The sequence below is a fragment of the Trichosurus vulpecula genome, chromosome 8 (genome assembly GCF_011100635.1).
Source record: "Trichosurus vulpecula isolate mTriVul1 chromosome 8, mTriVul1.pri, whole genome shotgun sequence".
NCBI classification, from domain to species: domain Eukaryota; kingdom Metazoa; phylum Chordata; class Mammalia; order Diprotodontia; family Phalangeridae; genus Trichosurus; species Trichosurus vulpecula.
The window spans coordinates 102,336,419-102,359,887 of record NC_050580.1 but is presented as its reverse complement, the minus strand read 5'-3'; the positions used below and the strand labels follow the sequence as shown (position 1 = coordinate 102,359,887).

General features: G+C 39.0%; 2 protein-coding genes across 5 annotated transcripts in view; one reads left to right on the top strand and one right to left on the bottom strand.

Moving 5' to 3' along the window:
* LOC118829591 (guanylate cyclase 2G-like) overlaps nt 1–15,127 on the bottom strand; it is a 91,407-nt gene extending 76,280 nt beyond the window's left edge. The window contains 1 exon segment of the mRNA XM_036736549.1: nt 15,030–15,127. Within this exon segment, the coding sequence (XP_036592444.1) occupies nt 15,030–15,127 (98 nt within the window).
* ACSL5 (acyl-CoA synthetase long chain family member 5) overlaps nt 12,722–23,469 on the top strand; it is a 52,828-nt gene continuing 42,080 nt past the window's right edge. For 2 of the 4 annotated variants that reach the window (XM_036734541.1, XM_036734538.1), the window contains exon 1: nt 12,722–12,861. The gene's annotated coding sequence lies outside the window, so the exon portion shown is untranslated. Of the gene's footprint in view, nt 12,862–15,421; nt 15,700–23,469 lie in introns of all 4 variants that reach the window. The other 2 variants (XM_036734540.1, XM_036734539.1) reach the window with 2 other exon arrangements.

Sequence of the window (23,469 nt, the reverse complement as noted above, 5' to 3'; positions counted from 1 at the left end):
GGGTCCTGGATGCCAGACGTGGCCCTCTGAGTCCTCAAGTGTGGCCCTTTTTACTGAATCCAAACTTCACAGAACAAATCTCCTTAATAAAAGGATTTGTTCTGTAAAACTTGGACTCAGTAAGAAGGCCACCCTCAAGGACCTAGAAGGCCCCATGTGGCCTCAAGTCTGCAGGTTCCCCACCCCTGGCCTAGAACTTCCCTCTTCTGGATACAATCCTTAGTATGAGAGAGAATGCCCTTTCTCCTGACTTCTTTTACTGAAGAGACCTGAAACACTTGAAACACAAATAAGTTTTTTCCCTTAATTGAAAGCAAAGGGAATAGCTTTAATCCCAGGCTGATAAGAGGATGTGAGAGTCTAAAGGTAACTTAGATGTCATCTGGGTCATCAAATGAGGAAGCTTAAGCCCAGAGGGAAGGGAAATGACAACAGACAGTAAGAAACAAAGCTGAGATTTAAAAAGCCAATTTTCTCACTTCAAATCTACAGTTGATTCCATTCTATCACACCTGCTCTCACTTTACCCAATGATAGCCCACACAGGAATCTGCTTCGTTCCTCTGAGCCTCAATCTCCTCACCTGAAAAATGGGAATGTTAATTTTTATACCACCTGCTCAAAGAGTCTAAGGTAAAATGAGAAAATAGATACAAAGACTTTGTAAATCCCAAACACTATCAAAATAGAAAAGGCAGAAAAGTATTTCAACTTAGCAAAAGTTCTTGCTGAGCAGGAAGGGCACTTGAATTTGAAACCAACGTCAGGCTTCTAACATTGCTTTCTGGAAGCTTGACTATTAAAGAGGGTGACTGGTTTTCGAATATGTACAATCAAGTGGCTTTAACCATTTAAAGTGGAGACCTCCATCCCAACTGGGCTCTGGACAAAGATACATTTACAGTCAGAAAGCAAAATCTCCTTTTTTACACAAAGAGCAATATGTCCCCTCCATGTGAATGTTGTCTTAACCTGCAAGAACATATTTCTGCCTTCATTATCACAAGTGATAAAGATTGCATGGTCTCAAAGTGCACCTGAATGATTACAGTTTAGTGAGTCTCCATTGAATTTTTACTAGAAAATATAGTCATTGGAGGAAAAGCACTTCTAAATATACTTTCTCACTGAGTTCTCTCTTACATTTGCCCATCTCTTTAAAGCAACATTTAACCTTGTCATGCACCCTCAAACCTCATGTGATTACCATGGCACTCATTATAGGATTACTCATGGCTGTGGCCAGCTCCAAAGAGGTTAAAATTTGCAAACATTCCCCATAACCTTTAAATCTTGCATCTAAGACTCCACAAAGTGCTCTTTGGAGCCACCTGCTGATAAAGGAGCAAGTTTTCAAAGGCCCCAGAAAACAAAGCTCACTCTGCTTTATTTGCAATCTTTGCAACCAAGTTCTTGTCAAAACACATGGTTGTGCTTGGGCAAGGCTTCCTTCCTGCATAAAACAAAGTTGGATTATGACCAATTCAGTGGTCAGTGAAGTAGACATGTCAGAGCTGGGCTGCAAAGGGATTCACTGTCAGAGAGGTGCAACTTCAGCTTTGTGCTAAGGAAAGGAATCCTCATATCTAGCTGTAACAAACTACAGACAAACCTAGTCCCTCTATGAGCAACGGGAACATAGAATCTTTTAAAAGGATGCATGTCATAGTCCAAGTATAGTTAGCCTATCCCAAAACAGATAGATGACTGATAAGGCAGATCTCGAGAGCTTTGTTCCACAACAGGAACTCTCTATGAGTCTCCTCCACCTTCTGCTGAATGAAGTGGTCTCAAAAGAGGAAGGCCGTCCTAACAGATGTGAGGTTTTCAGCTGGTGGCATAAGGGATAGATAGAGCACTTATCTTGGAGTCGGGAATATTTGAGTTTCAATCCAGCCTCAACCACTTATTAACTGTGGAAACCTGGGCAAGTCATTTAACTTCTGTTCGCCTCAGCTTCCTCCCCTGGAAAATGATGATAGTAATAGCACCCACCTTGAAGGGTTATTGTGTGGGTCAAATGAGATAATGTTTTGTAAAAATCACTTAGCACAGTGCCTGGTATGTAGTAGGTGCTATGCATATGTTTATTCCCTTGCCCTTCCTTTCCTAAGGAAGGAGAAGGGCAGCTTAAGTCACTATCTCACCTTAGTTTGCAATCTACCATATTGGCTTCATATTTCCTGGGAGAACACTAACCTCTAGGTCTTCAAAGATGATGACGTTGGAACTTTGGCCCTTCAAAGTTCATGTGAAGCTTCATTACCCTAGTGAAATCTCACATTGGCCCTTTATTAGCTATGTTAATTGACAAAAGGTAGGGGCTAATTCCAATTACAGCCCAGTACAAGAGGGCACATGGAGCCTCATCCCATTTCTTTTGTGCATAGGTGAAGGGCTAAACTTCAGCAGTACTTTCCACATGGCAGAGATGAAAGGTCAATGTAGACACAATTTGTGGCCCCTAATTCCACTTAGCGTGGATAGCAACCAAATTATGAAAATTGCTAAGTATGCATGGAATAACTTTTAATCCCAACTCTTCCCTATCTTCCCTACACACTTTTTTTTTAATTTAAAATTTTTTAATATTATTAAAAAACACAAACACAGACTTCTTCCACCTCAGTATCATGCTGCATTTTCCAGTTTGTAGAATGCTTTAAAGCTCAAAAATGCCTCTGCTCAGAATTATACAAGAGCCTGAAGCATCCTAGCTTTTGGCAAGCGGGTAGGAGACTCAACAGAACACTTTTAAAGTCATTGCACCCTTCCTGTACTTTCTTATGTAGTGTTATTGCACAGATATGAGCAGTCAGAAATAAAGTGATGGAAATCTGCATTTCATGTCTTTTCTGGATGTTCCCATTGGTTGACACGTTGAGACTTGGCTTGATGCTTACCTATGACATTGACTATAACTGTTCTTGAAAATAGATGTTGAGCCCTAGCATCCTGGTTTTTCTTGATTCCATTTCAAATTTTCTTCAATGTGCTTCTCCCCCATCCCTAAATTCTGGTGCTAGCTGAGCACTGCAATACTGAAATATTCAGAAACCTGGGTAAATTCACATTTGGGCATATAGAATGTGATGTGTACCTCCTTCTGAGCACAGATTTGATTAGAAAGGAAAATTTGCCATTGATCTCTCTTGGCAATAAAGTCAATGAAAACGGGATAGAGGGGCAGAGCCAAGATGGCAGCTGGAAAGCAGGGACTAGTGTGAGCTCCCCGCCAAGTCCCTCTAAAAACCTATAAAAAATGGCTCTGAACCAATTCTAGAACTGCAGAACCCACAAAATAGCAGAAGGAAGAAGGGCTCCAGCCCAGGACAGCCTGAATGGTTGCTGGGTGAGGTCTTTCGCGCACAGAGCTGGGAACGGAGCAGAGCAGAGCGCGGACCAACCAGACCAGGAGCTGGATGGAGCAGGCCCTAGCGCCCTGAATCAGTGAGCTGCAGCAGTTACCAGACTTCTCAACCCACAAACACCAAAGACAACAGAGAAGGTTAGTGGGAAAAACTGCTGGGGACAGAGTGAAAGAAGGAGTTAGTGGTGCGGCCACCACCCTGGGTGCAGCAGAGGTGGGGCAGCTACAGAACGACAGCTGCAGTTGCTTCTGGCCCCAAGCCCACCTGGTGGGAGGAATTAAGTGGCAGATCAGAGCAGGAGTGAAGAGCCTCCTGAAGATCTAAGTCCAGTCCGGGTGGGGGGTTCTTGGGGAAGGAGGAGTGCTGGTGTGGCTGAGCTGGCACATCTCCCCCTCCCCCCACCAAGCTTGGAACATAGAACTCTTTACTCTACAAGCAGTCATACCCCACTGAAAAACTCAAGGGTCAAGTAAGTTGGCTGGGAACACGACCAGGCAGTGAAAACGCTCTCAGACTTTGGAATCTTTCTTTGGTGACAAAGAAGACCAAAACATACAGCCAGAAGAAGTCAACAAAGTCAAAGAGCGTACAACAAAAGCCTCCAAGAAAAACATGAACTGGTCTCAGGCCATGGAAGAGCTCAAAAAGGATTTGGTAAAGCAAGTTAGAGAAGTAGAGGAAAAATTGGGAAGAGAAATGAGAAGGATGTGAGAAAACCATGAAAAACAAGTCAATGACTTGCTAAAGGAGACCCCAAAAAATACTGAAAAATATACTGAAGAAAACAACACCTTAAAAAATAGACTAACTCAAATGGCAAACGAGCTCCAAATAGCCAATGAAGAGAAGAATGCCTTGGAAAAGGAGGTCCAAAAGACCAATGAAGAAAATACTACCTTAAAAATTAGATTGAAGCAAGTAGAAGCTAATGACTTGATGAGAAATCAAGATATTCTAAAACAGAACCAAAGGAATGAAAAAATGGAAGACAATGTCAAATATCTCATTGGAAAAACCACTGACCTGGAAAATAGATCCAGGAGAGATAATTTAAAAATTATTGGACTACCTGAAAGCCATGATTAAAAAAAGAGCCTAGATATCATCTTTCAAGAAATTATCAAGGAGAACTGCCCTGATATTCTAGAGCCACAGGTCAAAATAGAAATTGAAAGAATCCACTGATCACCTCCTCAAATAGATCCCCAAAAGAAATCTCCTAGGAATATTGTCACCAAATTCCAGAGCTCCCAGATCAAGGAGAAAATATTGCAAGCAGCCAGAAAGAAACAATTTGAGTATTGTGGAAACACAATCAGAATAATCCAAGATCTAGCAGCTTCTACATTAAGAGATCAAAGGGCTTGCAATACGATATTCCGGAGGTCAATGGAGCTAGGATTAAAACCAAGAATCATCTACCCAGCAAAACTGAGTATCATGCTCCAAGGCAAAATACAGATTTTCAATAAAATAGAGGACTTTCAAGCTTTCTCAGTAAAAAAACCAGAGCTAAATAGAAAATTTGACTTTCATACACAAGAATCAAGAGAAGCATGAAAAGGTGATAAAGAAAAAGAATGAGAAAAAGAAATCGCAAGGGACTTACTAAAGTTGAACTGTTTTGTTTACATTCCTACATGGAAAGATGATGTGTTTGATTCATGAGACCTCAGTATTAGGGTAGTTGAAGGGAACATGCATATACATATATATATATATATATATATATACATATATATATATATATATATATGTATATGTATATGTGTGTATGTATGTAAATATGTATGTGTATTTATATATAGAGAGAGAGAGAGCGGGCACAGGGTAAGTTGAAGATGAAGGGAAGATATCTAAAAGAAATAAATCAAATTAAGGGATGAGAGAGGAATATATTGAGAGAGGGAGATAGGGAGAGATAGAATGGGGTAAATTATCTCGCATAAAAGTGGCAAGAAAAAGTAGTTCTGTAGGAAGAGAAGAGAAGGCAGGTGAGGGGGAATGACTGAATCTTGCTCTCATCAGATTTGACCTGAGGAGAGAATACCATACATACTCATTTGGGTATCTTACCCCACAGGAAAAAAGGAGGAAGAAGATAAAAAAAGGGGGGGATGATAGAAGGGAGGGAAGATGGGGGTGGAGGTAATCAAAAACAAACACTTTCAAAAAGGGACAGGGTCAAGGGAGAAAATTCAATAAAGGGTAATAGGTTAGGAAGAAGCAAAATATAGTTAGTCTTTCACAACATGAGTATTGTGGAAGGGTCATACATAATGATACACGTGTGGCCTATGTTGAATTGCTTGACTTCTTAGGGAGGGTGGGTGGGAAGGGAAGAGGGGAGAGAATTTGGAACTCAAAGTTTTAAAAACAGATGTTCAAAAACAAAAAAAAAAGTTTTTGCATGTAACTAGAAAATAAGATACACAGGCAATGGGGCCTAGAAATTTATCTTGCCCTCCAAGAAAGGAAGGGAAAAGGGGATGGGAGGGGAGTAGGGTGACAGAAGGGAGGGCTGACTGGGGAACAGGGCAACCAGAATATACGCCATCTTGGAGTGGGGGGGAGGGTAGAAATGGGGAGAAAATTTGTAATTCAAACTTTTGTGAAAATCAATGCTGAAAACGAAATATATTAAATAAAAAAAATTTTTTTAAAAATGAAAACAAAAATATGAGAATCTCTACTGATCCCTTACCATCCTAATATATGGATTAGTAGCTCATGGTACTAGCATACAGGAAAAAGTCACAAATCAAGCAACAAGCATTTATTGAGTACCTATTTTGCACAAGGCACTGGAGGTACAAAAATAAAAATTTCCTTTTCTTTTCCTCAAGGAGCTTATATATTTTTTTCAAGCTAGAAAACATGGAAATATAGAAACTTCAGGGAGAGGCACCATCATGGGTGGGATGGCAGGAAAGGCCTCATGTAGAAGATAGTATTTGAACTGAGCTTTGACTGAAACTAAGAATTGGAATTCTGAGAACCAGTAGTGCATCCAAGCATGGTAGAAAGCCTATGCAAAGACATGAGGAAAAGCAGCTAGTGTCATGTCATGTCAGAAGCACTTTGGGGGGAACTCAAGATGGAATATGCTATCCAATATCCAGAGAAAGAACTATGAAATCTGAATGCAAATTGAAGCATATTATTTTCTCTTTGTTTTTCTTTTTTATGGTTTTTCCCTTTTGTTCTTATTCTTCTTTCACAATATGACTAATGTGGAAATACGTTTAATATGATCGTACATGTATAGTTTATATCAGATTGCTTGCCATTTTGGGGATGGGGGAAGAGAAGAAAATTTAGAACTCAAAATCTTATAAAAGTGAATATTGAAAAATATCTTTACATGTAATTGGAAAAAACATTATTAAGAAAAAAAAGAAGCACTTTTGGGCCTACTGATGGAAGCTCTGGGATATGGACATTTTAGCCACTTTATTTGTATAATTCCAGATTACTTTCCAGAATGATTATAGTGATTTATAGCTTCACCAATAGTGTACATGACCTCTCCAATATTGACTATTCCCATTTTTTGTTATCTCTGCCAATTTGCTGGATGTAAGTTGAAACTTCATATGGTTTTGATTTGTATTTCTCTGTAAAGAAAGGATGATTGAATGAAAAGATGCTCCAGCTCTGTCCTAATGAAGAGAGAGGAGAAATCACACCTTTCTCCTTTCAAGTACATTCCCTGAAAATATATTTACTGGTATATTAATCATTTTTCTTATCTAACAGCAACAGGAGGCAACAAAAGTCTGGTTCCTTTTCAGTCACTGTTTGTACTTTTTTTTTTTTGGCCCTGTATTCCTTCTTGTGTACATCGTCTTGTGGGCCTTTTAAAATACAGACTTGGAACACTACTTCTCTGCTGCCGATTACACAGCAACATTAAGGTTCCAAAGAAACTTTATGCCAATGCTAACTGAGGATGACTTGCAAGTTTCTTTAGTGTATTAATTGTAAATGTTTATTTAAATATATATTTTGGCAGGAGGCCCTGATATTCCGGTGAATAGGTTTAAGAGAGTCCCAAGGGGAATTCAAAGATAAAAATGATAAAGATTTAAAAAGGAGGCAGGCATGTAATCCTCCCCTGATGGCTGGCCAGCTGACCTGTACCTCTTCTGTATTTATGGTCTCCTGGGGAGATGAGGGCCGCAGAACTGAAAGGATCATAAGAGTCTGTGCTACTAAGGTGACACGTAGGCTTTCCTAACATGGAAAACATTTTAAGTGATACTTTAGTTGCTAGAAAGAACCAAGGCAGAATTATGAAATTGAAATTTTCTTCCTTCGTCTTTACTACCTACTTCCTGCTCTTCCTCTTCCTTCTTATTTCAAATAAATCTCTAATGATCAGAGGATATATTTTTGTACTGGGGGTACCTTCTATCACCAAGCTACATGCATCTTCCATATAGCTATCCAACTTACTGACAATGTTACTCTGCTCAGTACATTCCAGACTCCAGACTGCCTTTAGGCTTGAATATAAACTCTTCTCTGTTGGTCATTGAAAGCCATTCATAACCTGGTCCCAACATATCTTTCCAAGCTTATTACACTTTATTCCCCTTTATGTCTGCTGTACCTCATACATAGTCCTCTATGTGCTATCTCTGTGTCCCTCTTGCCTAGAATGCACTCCTTCCTTCCCTTTGCCTCTTAGAAATCCTTATTTTCTTTAAGATTTAGTTCAGATGCCACCTTCTACATGAAAACTTCCCTGATACTTTCTACCCCTAGCCCCTAGTTTCTTCTTAAAATCAATTGTTTTGTACATACCTGCATATATATATGTATATATATAGATATATATTTTCTCCAAAATAGATTGTAAGCTCTGTGAAAGCAAGGATTGTGAGTTTTTGTTTTTGTAACCCAGAACCAGGGTTCTTAACATGGGGTTTGTCAACTTTTTTGTGTTTCGATAACTGTATTTCAATATGATTGGTTCCTTTTCTAATGTATTTTATACATTTAAAAAATTGTGTCCATGACACAAAAAGTTTAAGAACCCCTGGACTAGAACATAATTGCTTAATACATGATTGTTGATTGAGAAAAAATACAGATATAGAGATAGATAGACCTAGACATATAATATTATGTATTATGTATATAATATATATTATAAATAATAAATATGTATATAGTGTATATTATATATAATAAATATAAGTTTATTATATATTATATTGTGTTATATGACACATTATATATAATAAAATATATAATCTATTGTCTATATGTCTGAAAATGTTGAAGACTTCATGTATTTGTATGTGGTCTTTGAGTAGAGACTATACTAGTCTTCTCTAGATTTCTGATTTTAGTTTAAATGCTGCTGAAGTGAGCACTACTATGCATTTTTGTTGCAAGGATTTTTTTCCCCCAGTGGGGACAAAATTGGAAAGTAGAAGGGAGCTGATAATAGAGTCATTGAAGCATTTTAAAAAAAATATTTAGAAGAGAACAGAAGTGGCATAATGCTTATGCTTGTGATTCTTGCATCATGTTGATGTGAGAAGTATTTAGCAGCTCACATCTGTATAGTATCTTACAATTTGCAATTATAACATCTGTAAAATGACTGCATGGGGAAGATCTCCTGTAGTTGTTATGAGGCAGAGAAAGAGTAAGGAAACAGTGGACAGGTATACATATTGTATCATATGCAGAGTACTGCCTTCAATATTTCCCTTTCAGTTTCCCTGGAGACCCTGTGACACTCCTGAGTCCCACACTGTGGATGTGCCTTTCTAGGTGACAACAATTTATAACAGAACTCTGGACCCCTTCAACTGGGGTCACATAGAGCAGATTCATATGAAATTCTATTTTATGGCTTGTAGGATTTTTTTTTTGCTCAATTTGGCATTTAATAAAATCCAATTGGGCATTCCCTACTCCAGGGCCTAAGTGACTTCCTAGAAATGTTTTCTCTTTCATAAACTAAGACTATATTGAAGAACTTTAAAGAGTTAGTATGAATCTAGGCAGCTTAACCCTAGACTCTGGACCAATAAGACATGATTATCTCCAACCAGGATATGTCAGGAGGTGGCATGAACGTTCCTAACACTGAGTTCAATGTGATCTAAGTGGCTAAATTGAGTAGGAAGAAACAAGAGCTCCTTTTTAGGAGTTTCAACAGAAATATATGGTAAATGTACAAACTGCCCAATAAATACTTATTTGACACCTACTAGAAAGTGACTGTTCCTTCAAGGTTTAGGAAAAAGGTGGCAATGCAAGTATTGTCTTTATTGGACAGACTAAGAAAACTGGGATTCAAAAAGTTTAAGGAATTAGATGACCTCAGGCAATTCAGAACTTGAGCCCAGATCTCCTGATTTCAAGCCTAGCATTTCTTCTACACTAGGGATTCTTAACCATTTGGGGGTCATCTCCATTAATTCTAATACTTTCCCTCCATTGATTATCTCCATTTTATCCTGTGTATAGCTTGTTTATACTTAGTTGTTTTCATGTTGTCTTCCCAATTAGACTACAAGTTCCTTGAGAGTAGGGACTGTCTCTTGACTTTCTTTGTATCCCTAGCACTTAGTATAGTGCCTGGGTGCTCAATGAATGTTTACTAACTGACTAACTGACATGGACTCTTTTGGCAGTCTGGTGAAGCCTATGGACTCCTCAAAATATTTTTGCATGCATAAAGTAAATAGGATTACAAAATAAATTAATTACATTGAAAAATATGTATTAAAATATTAAATTCATGAACCTCTTGTCTATACCATCCCAAACTTCTTCTGCCGCTCACAACCTTAAGACTTCTTCCAGAAGCCAATAAGAAATCTTAGGCTACATAGCATAGTCAGAACTGAACTGAGAGACAAGACTGTGATTGACTCTTGTCCTGACTCCACCATCAAGCAGTTTTGTGACTTTGGATAGATAAGTCATAGCCTCTCTGGCCTGTTTCCTCTTCTGTAAAATGAGAAAAATCTTAATGAAAATCTTAATGACAGCAATGACTGTCCCATAGGTCTTATTGTGACATTCCCCAGGTACAGATAAAAATTTCTTTGGGGAATAATAAGATTGGATTCTAAGACAAAAATCCCTTCCACCTCTGTGGCCTCTCCCTCTAAAAAGCTGGTTCCTCCCAGCACCTCCATTTTAAGGAGGATGTCCAATTAATCAATAAACAATAAATGCCAACTATGTGCCAAAAACTGTACCAAGTGCTGCCCAATCATATCTTTATTCCTTTCCAGGCTTTACTAGTGACTCTCTAGACTTTCTCTATCATGTCTCCAGCCCCAGTATCAGGTACCTACACCTCCCTCCTCACCTTTCCTCCTTTTCAGCTTTCTTTTATGCATTGTTTTTCCCCATTAGAACATAAGCTCCTGGAGGGCAGGAACTATCCTTTTACTTTTATTTGTATTCCCAGGGCTTGGCACCTAGTAAGTACTTAGTAAATACGTGTTGCTTGCTTACAAGAACTAGATGCTTTAAAAAATGGGGGAGATAGTACACTGCTCAGCCTATGCTGGTAGTATGACAATGACCTTGTAGCAATTGAACTGATTAAGTCCCTTGTTAGTCCATAGAGCCTGTTTAGGCTATACATTGAAATGGAATCCTCTATATCTAGCAGCAGAATATGGCTGTTAGACTCAGCAGGGCTATCTAGAGGCCTCCACTAAATGGATGGAATTCTCTTTTCTCTACATGATGTTTATCTATGGAGATGAAGGTTTTTATTTTATAGTATAGCAGAAAGGCATAGGGCTAAGGTAATGGGAACATGGAAGGATCAGAATGAGAAGCCTTTATTAAAAGGTTGACTTTGAACTGAGTTTTGATGGAAACCAGAAATTCTAAGGGCATCTAGGTGGTACAGTAGATAGAGCTCTGGGCCTGGAATTAAAAAAAAAAGAGTTCAAATCAGGCTTCAGACACCTACTAGCTGTGTTACACTGAACAAATCATTTAACCCTGTCTGTCTCAGTTTCCCCATCTGTAAAATGAACTGGAGAAGGAAATGGCAAACCATTCTAGGATCTTTGCCAAGAAAACCCTAAATAAGGTCACAAAGAGGCAGGCATATCAGAAATGACTAAACAACAAAAGAGATTCTAAAAAGTGGAAGTGAAGACATCACTTGCAAGCCTGTGGGCAGGGGATAACCTGTACAGAAGCATGGAAATGGGAGCTGGGAAAATTACATTCCTTCTTTGGGGCCTCAATTTCCACATCTACAAAATGAGAATGGTGGGGAAGGGGAGTTAGGAATCAGCAGCTAAGTCACCTTCTCACACTGACAGTCACCAACCTAGTTCCAAGAGGGTCACAGCTTCATTTTAGAAGGGTGACACTACTATCTAAGTCATATGCTTATCTTTAATTTGTATGCTAGAGGAACAGTCTGACATAGTTTGGTTAGCTTTAACCATGCTTTGTTATAAGGTACAAGGGGGTAAAAGGATATTACAGTTGTCCCAGAGGTTTAACAAGAATGAAAAATATATCTTTTTTTATGTACGGTCAGATTAATTGCATCAGTAGTGGATAGAATGCTTGACTGTCAAGAAGATCTGGATTCAGATCCTGCTTCCGAAATTACTAGCCAAATCACCCAGGGCAAGTTATTTAACTCCTCTGGGTCTGTTTCCTCATCTGTTAGCCAAAAAAGGGAGGGGGGGAGTCCAACTAGATGCTCTCTAAGGTCCCTTCCAGCACTAAATCTGTGATTTAGCTTTGTCACCATAATTAAATCAGCTCGCATTTATTTAGCACTCTACAGTTCCCAAAGCATTTTTCCCCCTAACAACTGGTTAAGGCATTGCAAACTATTTTTATCCATTTTCAAGAAAGGAAGCTAGAGTCTCAGAGGTGGGATGACTGACTTGCCTAAGGGCCTGCTGCTAAAGAGAAGAGTCAGGACTCAAATTCAGCTCTTAAGGCTCTCATTTGTCATTTTTATTTTGGTACCTCATAGACTCTCACATTCTGTTGCTTTTTCCAGATTTAAAAAGGATGTTTCCTCTTCCCCACAGTGCACTTATGTTTATCAAACCTTAAGGATTCCACTAAAGAAATTTAAAAAATATACTCAAAGGTATAGTTTGGCTTTAGAAGAGCTTTCCTCTGTTACATGTTAGCTTTCAGAGCTGTAACTCTTTTTAAGAAAACATAATTTTGGAAAGTAATTGCATAACAATCTCCCTTTTTATCCTTTTGCCAATTTTTGCACTTCTCCCTCACTGAAGTGTACCATTGCTATTTGAACAGGTAACTTCTACCTTTGAACCTGTTGCAATCAGGTACAAAGATTACTGAGGTGCCTTGTTGGCCACTCTTAGGGCAATGTGAGTGAGCTCCAGGTACAGTTGTGTCGAAGAGAGCTAGTCTTGAATATATTCCTTAGAACTGTACAGCAAGCTTTCTGGGGGCATATTTCCTAAACTCAGGAAAGAAGTATTCCTTCAAGGTAAGTTGCAATAAAATCTCCCTCCTAGCCTGACAGGTGTGTATGTGTATCTATAGCCTTTTCTCAGGGCTAGAAAGCTTCAGGGTTAGTGTTCGGCAAGACTGAAGTCTAGAAGTCTGAACATCTGGGTTCTAGTTCTGACTCTGCCAGTAACTGGTAATAGTTTGGATTTTTTTTTTTTGAGTAGAGGCAACAAGTCACTTTCCCTCTGAGGAGGGGTACTCTGTAAAATGAGCAGTTAGCTTGTATTTCTGCTGAATCTCATTTTTACAGCTAAGATTTATGAACAGTGTTCTTCACAACCCAGGAGGTATTAGCTTAACTTTACAGATGAGGGAGCTGAGGGGTTGTAAGGTTAAGTGACTTGTTTATAGTCACATAGCTAAAAAATTTGCATCTAGAGTTAGTCCATCACCTACTTACTATACCATGCTATCTCTAAAATGCTTTCTAATTCCAATATTCAAGGTGCACTGACATTTTATGTATGAGTCTAAGAATTAGCCTTTGGGATGGGGGTGAGGGGAGATGACTATAAGAGGAAGAGAAGATATAGGATGGGTATAATTCTCAGAAGTGTTAGAATTTCCCACCAGTCCATTCTGAAACCCATGTGTCCCAATGCTTACACATATGTCATTCAGTGAAAGATTTCTGGCTTTATAGTCAGGGAACTTGGGTTTGAATCTTGTCTCTGCCACTTACTCCCTTTGTAACCTTGGGCAAGTCACTTAAACAAAACTCTCCAAAGCTTTAGTTTTCCCTCTGTAAAAGGAAGATGGACTCAGTGACTTCAGAGATACCTTTCAACTCAATCCCCGATCTCTGGCTGGAGAAAAATGAAAGCCTCCATGAAGGCGTCCTACATTGGGGGAAACTTCCTCTGACATGGTTCTCTTCTGAATATGATCAATACTAAATGTAGAAAAAACAATATTGTGGTTCTAAAAGATCTTTTTTTAAAAAAAAATTAAGAAAATGTAGGCCCGTAAATTAGAACACTTAATCCTTGAATAGGAACCAAATGTATGAAGTTGCAGGATATTCTAGCACTAGGATTCTAGCATCCCAAAATGTCAGAACTAAAAGGAACCTTTAAACATTTGATCCAACCTGGTTTTTAGAGATGAGCAAATGGAGGTAAAGAGAAGGAAAATATTTGTTTAGGGTCACATAGCTTAAAAGGATCAGAGGTGGGGAACACTTGGGACTCTCAAGTCCTACTTGAGTGCTTTTTCTAGCATTCCAGAGTAAATTTTACCAATTGCCAAGAAAATACACCTCCAAAATAATTGATATGTCCATTTCGATTAACACATTGTTTCATAGTCCACTCTCTTGGCTTCCACTCTATCGAAAGAGCTATTTGGGGTTGAGTAGGTGGATGCCAAAAGGTCAGGATGATGGCTAGATTAGGTTGAATTACTCCTTAAGCTTGATCTTCCCCACTTTTTTTTTCCCAATCAGTTATTTCTGAGAGGGAAAGACTGGTTTAGATAATCTCCATCATGCAGAGAACTTAGCAAAAGCCTTTTTGGATAGATCTGATTTTAAGGTAGTATGGCACTGTCTAAAGCATAGGTCTTTAATCTTTTTTGTGTCATGGATCCCTTGAGGTGTCTGATGAAGTCTATGGATACCTTCTTAGAATCCTGGGATTTTTAAATTAAAATTTAAGAAAAATATGAATTTCAGTTAAAGATGAGTGAAAATAAAGACTTTTTTTCCCATCCAAATTTACAACCTCCACCTCTTACATCTATCCATAGACCATTTGGAGTTCAATTAAGAACCCTGGTGTAAAACGCTAGCTAAATGGACATCTGAGTAAAAAACAAAAGGCAAAATATCCCATAATAAACTCTACTCATTTTTGAAAAAAAAAATCTGTGGAAAAAATGGTTTTACATTCTTGAATTCTTCTGAGGTAGGGCTAAAGGGGAGGTAAATTAAATTAAAGAGTAAATTAACACTTTTTCCCCAAGCAGTTTCCGTTCTTCATCAATACTTCTTATTCTTCCCCAAGCTTTCTCATTCCCATGTAAACCCAATTAGAGGAATGCAAATGAGATCACCACAAGATAGGCTAATTGTAAGGGGTTGAGGGAGGGGTGGGGTGGAGATAGGGCGAGGCCACTTAGAAACTTAGCTTCTAAGTGGGTTTTTACCCATTAAATCCTAAATCACTAATCTTTAAACTGGACTGCTGTGAGAACTGGAGGAGCTTCTGGGACTCCAAAGGCAGGCGTGGCCCAGGTAGCTGCATTCCGCCTTTTATCCCTCGGCTCCTAGTAGTATGGTCAAAGGTCTGCTTTTCCTAGGCTCTTTATCCTCTGTTCAAACACCAGTCATACTAGGTGACTCTAACTGGAAAACCTTAGGTGTGTCCAACTTGGAGGGGTGAGGGATGGTGGCAGGGTTTTGTCTAAGGTGGTAAAACACAGGCAGGCTCGTTTGAGTTTATAACACTGAAACAGAAATCAGTTGGAAATCTCTTAGGCAGGAGTTAAAGGCTTAGCTGGGGACGACTTCTTTCCTGTCAGAACACTTCCACTTTCAGTTATAAGAGAACAACCAGGAAGTGGAGTGCCCCGGGTATGTAAGGGAGAGCCTGCTCATGCCTGTTCTGTGTACACACGATCTGGGGATAAATGGAGAGCGACCACACCAGTTCTGAGTCTGAGACCCGTCTGTCTGATCCCATGGAAGAGATATCCTGAAGCTGGCCAGGCCTGAGTGGAACCCAGGACAGTGGGAGGCAGTCTTAGGAAACAGACAGGAACCTCAGGAAGGAATTCCCAAACCCAGGCAGCCTGACGGATGCTGCTTCCATACCAGGTAAGGGCAACACCCAAGGGGTCTAAAATTGTGCAAGATGTGTTGTGAAAGTATGGGAAAGGTCTTTTGGGGGCAACTCCAGTTTTTTTTTCTCTCTTCCTCCCTAGCCAATTCCCGGCTATTTAGAGATTTTTTGTGAGGCTTTGTTAATTAAGAATTATACCAATGGAACTTAGGTTGCCCAGAATCCTAGCAGCAAGATGATGGGGACCAAGGCAGAGAGAGCTCTTTGTATGACCAGCTTTGAAAAGTGCCTTCTATATTGGGGAGCAGCAAGAAAGAAGAGTGAGGCCTGGATCAATCTTCCCTCCCTCCTGAGTGATTTGTGGAAATGCAGGATTAAAATTTAGAACTGGATTTTAGTGTCTTTGGGGGTCAGGAAGTAGTACTATTGATCTTGGAGCAAGCTGTGTGCTATCCATAGGATGTAGAGATAGAAGAAACCTCAGATCATCTTTATGTCTTACCAATGAAGTGAAGCTGATAGGTCAGAATGGTGGAGTGGTGTAATTTCTGCCTCACCCCACCTTTCTTTTCTCTCTCCCACTCTCCTACCTCCTATGGTGGGGGAGAGACCAAGTAAACTAAAAGATTGGATATATTAGAACTAGGGGAGGAGAGAGAAATATGAAGCATGATACACTCACACTCTGGGGAAATTAAACTCAATTTCAAGGATATCATTTGATTTAAAATCCTAAGCATTTAAAATTCATGACTCTTCAAAGCCTAACTCAAGTTCAACCACTTGATTAAAACTTTCCAATAAATCAACAAGTATTAAGCACCTACTATGTGCTACTATTAAGAACCTAGTACTACAGGGGATATAAAGACAAGAAGGAAACAGTCCCTGCCCTTGGAAAGCTTATTCTCTATCTGAGAAAGTAAGGGCCTCCCTATGTATGCATACGATGGTTATTTTCCAGGTAGTGAGTGGGGGCAGTAGAAGAAGCAGCTTGGGCAGTGGAAATAAGGAAAGACTTCATGTAGTAAGTAACATTTTGTATTTTTACGGAAGCTGGAGAGTCGGGAGTAAAGGTGAGTGAGTGCATTCCAGGCATGAAGGATAGCCATGACGATGGGAGATAGAATGTCATGTGAGAAGACAGCCAAGTCCAAGAGTTTGCCTGGGCTCCAAAGTATAAAAAGGGAAATACGTATGATAAGTCTGGAACGGTAGTTTGGGGTAATGTTGTAAAGGTTTTTAAATGCCTAACAGGAGATTGCATTTAGTCTTAGAGGAAATAGGGCAATACAGGAACTTATTAAACAAGAAAGTGACGCTATCAGACCTGTGCTCTAAGACTAATATTTTTGCAACTGTGTGACAGAAAGATTAGTGAAAGAAGCTTGAAGTAAGGAGACCATGTAGGAGGTGATTATTAGCAAGTCATGTGACAAAGGCCTAAACTAAGCTTGGTGGTCATCTTGGGAACCAGAAAAAAGAGAAGCAATGTAGTCAAAAGGTTTCAGCAACAGAATATGCGGGGTGATAGAATGAATGAATGAGTAAAAAGCATTTAACAAGTACTTTCTATGTGCTAGGTGCTGATGTCAAGTTCTTTTTTTTTAATTAGATTTTTTATTTTTAGTTTACAACACTTAGTTCTACATGTTCTTGAGTTTCAAATTTTCTTCCCTTTCCTCCTCTCCCCCCTTCCCCCCAAAACGACATGCAGTCCAATATAGATTCTACATAAACCTTCGCATTAAACTTATTTACACAATAGTCAAGTTGCAAAGAAGAATTATGACTATTGGAATGAATCGAGAGAGAAGAAACAAAACCAAAAAAGAAGAGGAAAAAAAAAGGGGGCAAATAGTTTGCCTCAGTCTGCATTCAGACTCCACAGTTCTTTCTCTGGATACGTCATCATGTGTCCTTTAGAGCTGTCTTTGAGCCTTGTATTGCTGAGGAGAGCCAGGTCTATCAAAGTTAGTCATCACAGAATCAATATGTCTGTGGCTGTGTACAATGTTCTCCTGGTTCTGCTCCTCTCACTCAGCATCATATCATGTAGGTCTTTCCAGGTTATTATGAAGTCTGTATCTTCCCCATTTCTTATAGCACAATAGTATTCTACTACATTCATATACCACAACTTGTTCAGCCATTCCCCAATTGATGGGCATTCCCTTGATTTCTAATTCTTTGCCACCCCAAAAAGAGCAGCTATAAATGTTTTTGTACATACAGGTCCCTTTCTCAGTTGTGTGATCTCTTTGGGATATAGCCCTAGGAGTGGTATTGCTGGGTATGCACATTTTTATAGCCCTTTGGACATAGTTCCAAATTGCTCTCCAGAATGACTGGATCTGTTCACAACTCCACCAACTATGTATTAATGTTCCAATTTTCCCACATCCTCTCCAGCATTTATCATATTCCTGTTTTGTCATGTTAGCCAATCTGACAGGAGAGATGTGGTACCTAGGAGTTGTTTTGATTTGCATTTCTCTAATCAATAGTGATTTAGAGCATTTTTTCATATACCTATAGATACCGTTAATTTCTTCTTTTGAAACTGCCTGTTCTCAGTTGGGAATAGCTTTTATTCTTATAAATTTGGCTCAGTTCCCTGTATATTTTAGATAGGAGGACTTTATCAGAGACATTGGTTGTAAAGATTTTCTCTCAATTTTCTGCTTCCCTCCTAATCTTTGTTGCATTGACTTTGTTTATACAAAAAGGTTTCAGTTTGACATAATCAAAATTATCCATTTTGCATTTTGTAATGCTCTCTATCTCTTGTTAGGTCATGAATCCTTCCCTTTCTCATAGATCTGATAGGTAAACTATTCCCCGCTCTTCAAAATTGCTTATAGTATCAGCTTTTATTCCTAAACATGAACCCATTCTGACTTTATTTTGGTATATGGTGTAAGGTATTGGTCCATGTCCAATTTCTGCCATACCATTTCCCAATTTTCCCAGCAGTTTTTGTGGAATAGTGAATTCTTAGCCCAGAAGTTGGATTCTTGAGGTTTATCAAAGAGTAGATTGCTATAGTCATTGACTTCTGCGTCTTGTGTTCCTAACCTATTCCACTGATCTACCACTCTGTTTCTTAGCCAGTACCATGTAATTTTGATGTCCGCTGCTTTATAGTACAGTTTGATATCTGGTATGGCTAGGCTGATGTCAAGTTCTAAGGACATAAATTCAAGTCCCTGCCCTCAAGGAGTTTTCTTTCTAATAGGGAGTGGTGACCAAAGATGTGTTTTGTAGTCTGGGAAATGACAGATCTAGTAAAAAGAGCCACAGGACCCTCAACTGACATATTCTTTCCAGAAACAATGGTTGTGTGAGGTTCCAGAGTATATTCAGGTAGCAAGAAGATGACTGGAATGGTGACTGATTGATGTGTGAAATGGTGTATTAAAAACTCAGGAGAGTAGCGGAGAGAGTATCTAAGAAGAGAGGGTAGTCAATAGGGTCAAACTCTAGAAAGAGATCAAGAAAGATGAAGATTGAGAAAAGTCCTTTAAATTTGGCAATTAAGAGATCCTTGTTGATTTGGGAGAGAATGGTTTTCAGTTAAGTGAGGCAGAGCCCCTGATTGCAAGGGCCTGAAGTGATGGAACAGCGAGGGAATAGGGGCAACAAATGTAAATAGCTTTTTCTAGTATAAGGGAGGAGAAAGATAGGATGATAACTTTAGGTGAAGGTAAGTGTCAAGAGAGGTTTTGTTTTGTTTTAAGGTTGGGGGAGACAGGGGCATGTTTGCAGACATCTTGGAAGGACCCATTAGATAGAGAGAGATTGAAGATTCTTCAGTAGTTCCAGCCTTTATTCGACTCATAGCTAATATACTAATGGTAATTTTAAAAAATTCTTCCATGTATATTGACCTTATTTCCATAACCAGACTACAAGATTACTAAGGGCAGTGGCTACTGGTTTTCCTTTTGGTGCTCAAATACATGTTCAGTTAATTTGCTAAGAATAATACATATCTTCATTGCAATTCCTTCCACCACTTCATTTCATAAGCACTCCAAACTTTAAAATTATGGTTCTCAAAAGTGTGTTATGGTCTACCAATAAATTTCCACTAAGTATGCCCTAAGTTGCATGGAATGGAACCTTGCAGGTAGGGTTTGATGTAGTGGGCAATAAAGGGTTTCTTAGCTCAGTCTCTGTATGGGGTTGACCCTGCTTCTTAAGTTTTCCTGGAAACTTCTGGTTCTGAAGTCAGTGTTATAAGTAAAGGGTTGGATTCTTAATTGTCTTTTCATAATTATCTTTCACCAATATAATTTCTTTTCCCAGTTTTTCCTCTGCCCCTCATTTCTTTCTTTAATTCTTGCAGGAATTCTTTTTGGGCTTGTTTCCAATATGCATCTTTCCTTTGAGGTTTTGCTTGTAGTTTTTTTCATGTTATCATCAACTTCCAAGTTTGTGTCTTCATCTTCCCTGCAACTGTAGTCATTTTTTTATAGTGAAGTTCTTTTTTTATTGCTTGCTTATTTTCCCAGCATGTTTCTTGACTTTGAACTTTCTTTATGTTTAAGTTGGGCTCCGTTCTCCTGGGGTAGGGGATATACTATCCCAAGCTTCAGACTTTTTCCAGCTGCTGTTTTCAGAGCTAGTTCTGGGAGTCTTCAAGTTTTTGGTGCTTGCAAGGTAATGTGATCTAGAGAAAGGTGTGGTCACTCTCTCCTGGTCTTTCCTCTGGTTTTTATCCAGGAAGGGCCCCTGCTTTCCTGAAGCCACAAGCACTAGCACTCCTCTTAGCCCTGACTGTGGCCAAAACCCCTGTCCCCTGTAGCCACAAGCATTTCTCTCCACCCTGAAACTGTGTCCAGGTCCCCTGATCCCTTGTGACCAACTGCAAGTGCTCCTTTCTTCCCTAGAACTATGGTACAAACTGTGTAGGGGCGGTAGAGTAACCAAATGGCACCAAGTCCTGTTCCTAGTGCCAGCAAAGGGTACCCTTAATCTCTTTCTGACCAGTTGTCCAACCCCCTTACAGTCTTCGAGCCAAGAGCTCCTGAAGCTGCTGTTCCTGCTTTCACAGCCACCTCCAAGGCCCCCTGTTGGCATTGCCACCCCATTTGTTCCAGGCCAGACTCCATCCCACTTTCTTAGACCTCTCCCGCCAACCTCTTAAGTTATCTTAGGTTGGAAAAATGTCTTCCCTTGCTCTTCTGTTGGCTCTGCCACTCCAATATTCAATTTGATGTGTTATTTTAAAGTTATTTGGAGGGGAATATTAGGAGAATTTGCCTGCGTTGCTTCCTCCACTCTGCCATCTTGACTACATCCCCCAAATGGTTAGATTCTTATACCCTTTCTAGGTGACAAATTTTCTTAGCTACACTGAGAAACTGGATAACTAATAGGATACACACACCCCGTTCAGTTTTGTGGGTTTAAACCTTTCCATTATAAGAATGCCCCAGTAGGAGTTGTGACATTTTAATTAATTAGTATTCTATTTCATGGCTGATGCAGAATTTGTTTTACTTGACTATACATATCTGTTAGAAGGGTTTTTCCTCAATTGTTTGATGAAGAAGAGGTGAGAGAAAGAAAATAGATTTTTGTTCATTGAAAAAAAAGTAAATTTTTAAAGTGTTTTATTTAAGATCAATGTTCCCAAGAGCTAAGGAAATCCAAAGAACTGGATGAGAACTTAAAAGTTATTCTAGAACACTTACTTTTGTGCCAACGTGCTAAAGGAGATATGTTTTATATTTAGTAGGAACTTAAATGATGATTGAGTCCAGTTCAGCCCCCTTGTTTTTTTGGCAGATAGACGTATGAATCAGGAAACTGCAGACTTTCAAAGTAGAGTCTTGCCCTTATTCTTCTAGAATCTCACCAGGACAGGTTCTGAACTGAAAGTCTTTTCATAGTGTCACAGATGACAGACCCCTTCCAGCAGCCAGTAGAGTACCTGGCGAAAGCAGCTGGGGCAGGAAGCATGGCATTACTCAGCTATTACTCTGCTGGAGAGGAGGGTAATCATTGCCATCTGTGACACTGTCATATGAGGTGATCAAGACATTGTTCATGCGTGACATTCCATATTGGATCCAAGGAGCAGTAGGGGAGGATCAAAATTCAGAAAAGGAAAGATCCATGTATCGAAGTGACATGAGTGCTTTAACAGAATTGCAATGGAAAAAAGGCTAGGCTAGCAAATGTCTCATTTAAGCTGTTCCAGCTTCAGACTATCAATCAATTTCCCAATCTCCTCTAACTGAGGTAAATGAAGAGGAGTTGGACTTAAAAAGTTTGCCTTAATAGCAGGAGACTGTGACAAATTTGGGGTTTGTACTTTGATTCTCACAATCTGATCCCTGATCATTGGTCAGCCTAGATAGTATGAGGTCTGATATTATGTTGGGACGAGAAAGACTTTCACAATACATTGCATGTTTAGCATTGCATTGGCATGAGTGCCGGACAGAAAGCCTAGTATTTGTTTCTCCTATCTGACATGTTCTTATCAGTTTAACTTTTGATAAGCGCCTATGAATTCACCTGCTCAGCACCAGGGAAGGAGCAACCTTTGGCGTGTGTACTAAAACAAGATAATCTCAAGTTTATGCTACTCTATCCTGATTTGTTTGAGTAGGATGGTTTAATGTTGTAAAACTCTGAATGTCAAACAGGGATTTGTTTTTTTTTTGTTCCACCCTATGAGGAGTTTGACAGATATGTCTCCAGATCCTTCTTCATCACTGTTATGCTTTGGAGTATTTTATAGGACTTCAAAATCTGTTCTTCTAAACATGATTTCTAAGACCCAATGTGGCCTGGGTCTTAGAAGGATTCCATATTCTGATGCTCGTAAGGTACCTCAAACCTCAGTGCCTACTGTTTTAAAAATATTTTAAAAACTTAACCATCAACAAATAAATGAAATAGAGGAATAAAATCTTACCAAAAGCCCTAGCACTTCAACAAGTTAAAAACAAATTAAAAAATAACTTTTCTTTCCTCTCTGTTCTAAATTAGGCTGAAATATTACTATCTTTGTCTTTTTTCTTTTCTTTTCACATATGTCTGTGTCACGTACAGCTGTGATTCTTCTACTTGGTTTGTTTTTTGCATTGATCTAGAATTTTCAATATTTTCTTGTATTTGTATTTTATGTTAACATTAAATTCACATACTATAATAATTCAACTATTTTCCAAGCTGTTAGACATAGAGGTTAATTCCAGATTTTGTTTTGGCTTTGGTGTTCTGTTATTGTTGTTAAGAGTAAAGTCACTATAAATATTATTATACAGATAGGTCCTTCCACAACCTCAATAATCTCCATTTTATCCTACATATCTCTCATTTGTACATAGTTGTTTGTAGTAGGGATCACTGTGCCTTGGATATATAGTAGGCACTTAAACGCCTATTGCCTTGACTTCTCTTTATATTTCAAGACAAATTCTTACCTAGCAAGGGAAAGATTAGATCCAAACGTTTGTAATATGTTTTATATATATTACCTGTGTGTCCTTGGGAAAAAAACACTTGCTTCTGTGATTCTCAGTTTGCTTATCTACAAAATGAGATGGTTGAACTCAATGGCCTTTATGGTCTCTTCCAGTTTTAATGACCTTGCTGCCATTTTGCTCACCAGCAAAGTCTACAATCTATAATCTAATGAACACCGTATTAGAATACCTGTTTCCCTGTACCCAGGGAAGTTTGAATCTTACCATTTTTTTTGTTTCTATTTGTCATTTTAGTGGCTCTAATGTATCTCCAGTTTGTCTTGGCTTGTATCATTTAAGGAATTTGAGCATATTTTC